The sequence below is a fragment of the Pteropus vampyrus genome, unplaced genomic scaffold, assembly GCF_000151845.1.
Source record: "Pteropus vampyrus isolate Shadow unplaced genomic scaffold, Pvam_2.0 Scaffold471, whole genome shotgun sequence".
In the NCBI taxonomy this organism is placed as follows: domain Eukaryota; kingdom Metazoa; phylum Chordata; class Mammalia; order Chiroptera; family Pteropodidae; genus Pteropus; species Pteropus vampyrus.
The window spans coordinates 115,529-118,946 of NW_011889252.1; the positions used below are offsets into that span (position 1 = coordinate 115,529).

Below are 3,418 nucleotides of genomic sequence, written 5' to 3' on the forward strand. Positions count from 1 at the left end.
CAAAGCACAATACATTAAACCACCTTTTAAAATCTCATGTGTTGGGGACAGTGCATTATTCATTATATAGTTGAGTCATTAATACACTAATGGTTATTAGCACTATGAAAGTAAGTTTCACAGCGCAAATGCCAAGCACCCCACAAAATGCTGGTGAGTGGGTTGGGTGCTTAAGGGTACAAGAGAGGAGATATCTCTTGTGATTTCATGCAAGGCCTGAGGAAATGGACAGAAAAGTTTACCTCCTTTAGTCATTTATAGTGTAAGTCCAGCAGGATGGCCAGCTGCCTTGAATGCCACTCATGTCAGATTTCTAACACTAACGGTGTTAATAAGGAGCCTGTGCGTGGGTGCAGCCCTTCCTGGCTAAACTGGCTAGAGATAGTCTTATTCTGATGACAACATGCTCCTAATCATGCTTACTATGTGTTCCATGAACTCTTTCCATCCTTGCAACAGCCTTAAGCAGTGGGTTTTTTGATGACCTGTTTTGCAGATAGGAACACTGGGGTATAGGGGTTTAAAGCTACTAAGTAGTAGAGCTGGGATTTGAACCCAGGAGGTCTGGCTCTCAGCCCGTAATCTTAACCTCCATACTCTGCTCTCCAGTGAAGCCTGCTCCCTGCCCCCATGGGACTCAACTAGGAAGCAATAATGATGTGGCCACCTCGAGGCTGGAAGCTCATGCACCATCTCAGGTGTGAACCCACATCACTCTTTCCCATGCTGACTTCACCTGCCCTCAATTCTTGGTTCAAACTGTCAGCACAGCCTAAAGTATCCTGTCCCTTTCTTACCCGCTCCCCAACAATTCTCTCTCCTCCTCTGAGGTGCCTCCCACAGCCCCCCTGGGACACTAACGCCAATCACCTGAAGGATGGATTTATGTCTGCCTCTGTCTTCCCCTGTTAAACAAGGACCCTGTGTTGCTCATTTCTCATCACTGGTCCTAAATACCAGGCTATCTAGGTTGACACAACCCACTGAGATGTGATTGCAAAAACATTGTTTCAACCTGCAGGGTAACGTTGTTGCCTTGGAATGGGTTTTAGGTACAGCCTGGGGTGGGAGTGGGGTGTGGGGCGGACAGTATAGGAGGGGAAAGATCACGGAGTGCTAGCCCTGAGATTGGTGATATTTTTTAGCTGCGGTCTTGGACTTGCCCCTTCCTCCTCTCTGGACCTCAGTTTATCTGAAAATGGGGAAATGGCTGGACACCATGATCTCTAGAGTCTTTCCCAGTCTGAACGCTCTCTGCCTGGGGGATTATAGTTCAGTAAGGCACTCTTCTAGCCCTGGGTTGCGAAGCGACTCCAAGCCCTGTTCTCACCGGCTTTCCTCGCCCTCCAGCAGTTTGCGATAAGTGGCGATCTCCACATCCAGGCCCAGCTTGGAGTTCATCACCTCCTGGTACTCCCTGAGCAGGCAGGCCATGTCCTGCTTGGCCTTCTGCAGGGCGGCCTCGAGCCCGGCCAGCTTGCAGCGTGCGTCGCTGATGGCCGCCTCACCCTGCTGCTCCGCCTGGGCCACAGCAGCCTCCAGTTTGCAGCGCTGGGAGAAGGAAAGGAGGGAAGGAGCTGGAGAAGGGACCAGGCTGTGGGAGCCCTGATGGGTCTCCTATTGCCTTGGTCATCCTATTTTGCCTCCATTCAAAATGGTCAACTTGGAAATCAACTAGACAGAGAAATAATTGCCATTTGGAGCTTTCTTCCTTCATTTCTGTACCACTTTATTGTAAAACTCAAGTCCATGGTGAGCTGTTAGAAGGAGAAAATGTTAGCACTGGAATAGGACTGATAATGATTAGTGCCATTGTCTTATATTTGTTTACTGTTGTTAGTTTACAGGGCACTTTCACAGTTGTTATCTTATTTGCCCTTCAAGTTACTCTGCAAGCTTGTCAGAATAGGCCTTGTTATTCCCATTATACAGATGAAGAAACTGAGATTCAGAGAGGCTATGACTTGCTCTAAGCAACCCAATTAATTAATGCCAAGCCCAGGTTTTCAGAGGCAACTGTACGGGGTCTCATCTTTGGCCCACTGAGCTCAGCCTGCTGAAAGAAGTTTCCATTTACAATGCCTAGCACACTAACCACAGCTCCTCCCTTGGCCCTACCTAAGAAAACTCTTATAATTTGATAGCAAAGAATACAAATAACCTGATTTTTAAAATGGGCTAAAGATGTAAATAGACATTTCTCCAAAGAAAACATAAATGGCCAACAGGTATATGAAAAAAAGCTCGACATCACTGATCATCATGGAAATGAAAATCGAAACCACAATGAGAATCACCTCACACCTGTCAGGATGGCTATTATCAAAAAAACAAGACAAGGGTTAATGAAGATGTAGAGAAATTGGAACCCCTTGCACACTGTTGGTGGGAATGCAAAATGGTGTAGCCATTATGGAAAGTAGTGTGGAGGTTCCTCAAAACTTTAAAATTAGAACTACCACGTGATCCAGCAATCCCACTTCTGGGTATTTACCCAAAACAACTGAAATCAGGATCTCTAAGAAATGTTAGCCACCCCCTGCTCATAACTACATGATTCACAGTAGCCAAGATGTAGAAGCAACCTACATGTTTGTGGACACATGAATGGGTAAAGATGTGGTACAGACAGACAATAGAACACTATTCAGCACTTAAAGAGAAGAAAATTCGGCAATATGTGACAATGTAGATGAACCTTGAGGACATTAAGCTAAGCAAACAGGCCAGACACAGAAAGACAAACACTGTATGATTCCACTTATATATGGTATCTAAAATAGTCAAATTCATAGACTCCAAGTGGAATGATGGTTGCCAGGGCTGGGGAAAAAGGGGAATGGGAGGTTACTAATCAATGGACCTAAAGTTTCAGTTACGCAGGATAAAGAAGGTCTAGAGATCCACTGCACGACACTGTATCTGTAGTCAACAATAATGTGTCGTACACTTACAAATGTGTTGAGAGGGTAGATCTCATGTTGAGTGTTCTTACCAAATAAAATCAACCCTTTTTAAAAGCATATCAATATCCAAGCGAAGATAACTTCGACTCCTCTCTAATTTCACTTCCGGAAAGTCAACCTTTCCCATATCTCACTTCCTCAGCTGTTAACAGTAACAAAGTACTTGTAATACATCTTACATAGTGGATAAGAACAGCTAACAGAAGGGAGAGAATAGGAATTGAGCTGGGGATATGTGAGAACTCAGCGTTATGATAGGGGTAGTATAGCAAGCCCATGATTAAAGAATGAATTATATAATATCTTTTCTTACATGTAGAAAATTTTAATTAGAACTCCACTCCCTGTATATACAAAAAAATTAATTTCAGACAGATTAAAGACCTGAGTGTGAAAGGTAAAACTATGTAACTAGTAGAGGAAAAAATGTAAGAGGATACCTTTATGACCTC

General features: G+C 44.1%; 1 protein-coding gene across 1 annotated transcript in view; it reads right to left on the reverse strand.

Moving 5' to 3' along the window:
- The window catches only part of LOC105307030 (keratin, type II cuticular Hb5-like), a 15,276-nt gene that overhangs the window by 2,185 nt on the left and 9,673 nt on the right, over positions 1-3,418 (reverse strand). The window contains exon 7 of the mRNA XM_011382393.1: positions 1,331-1,551. Within this exon, the coding sequence (XP_011380695.1) occupies positions 1,331-1,551 (221 nt within the window). The remainder of the gene's footprint in view (positions 1-1,330; positions 1,552-3,418) is intronic.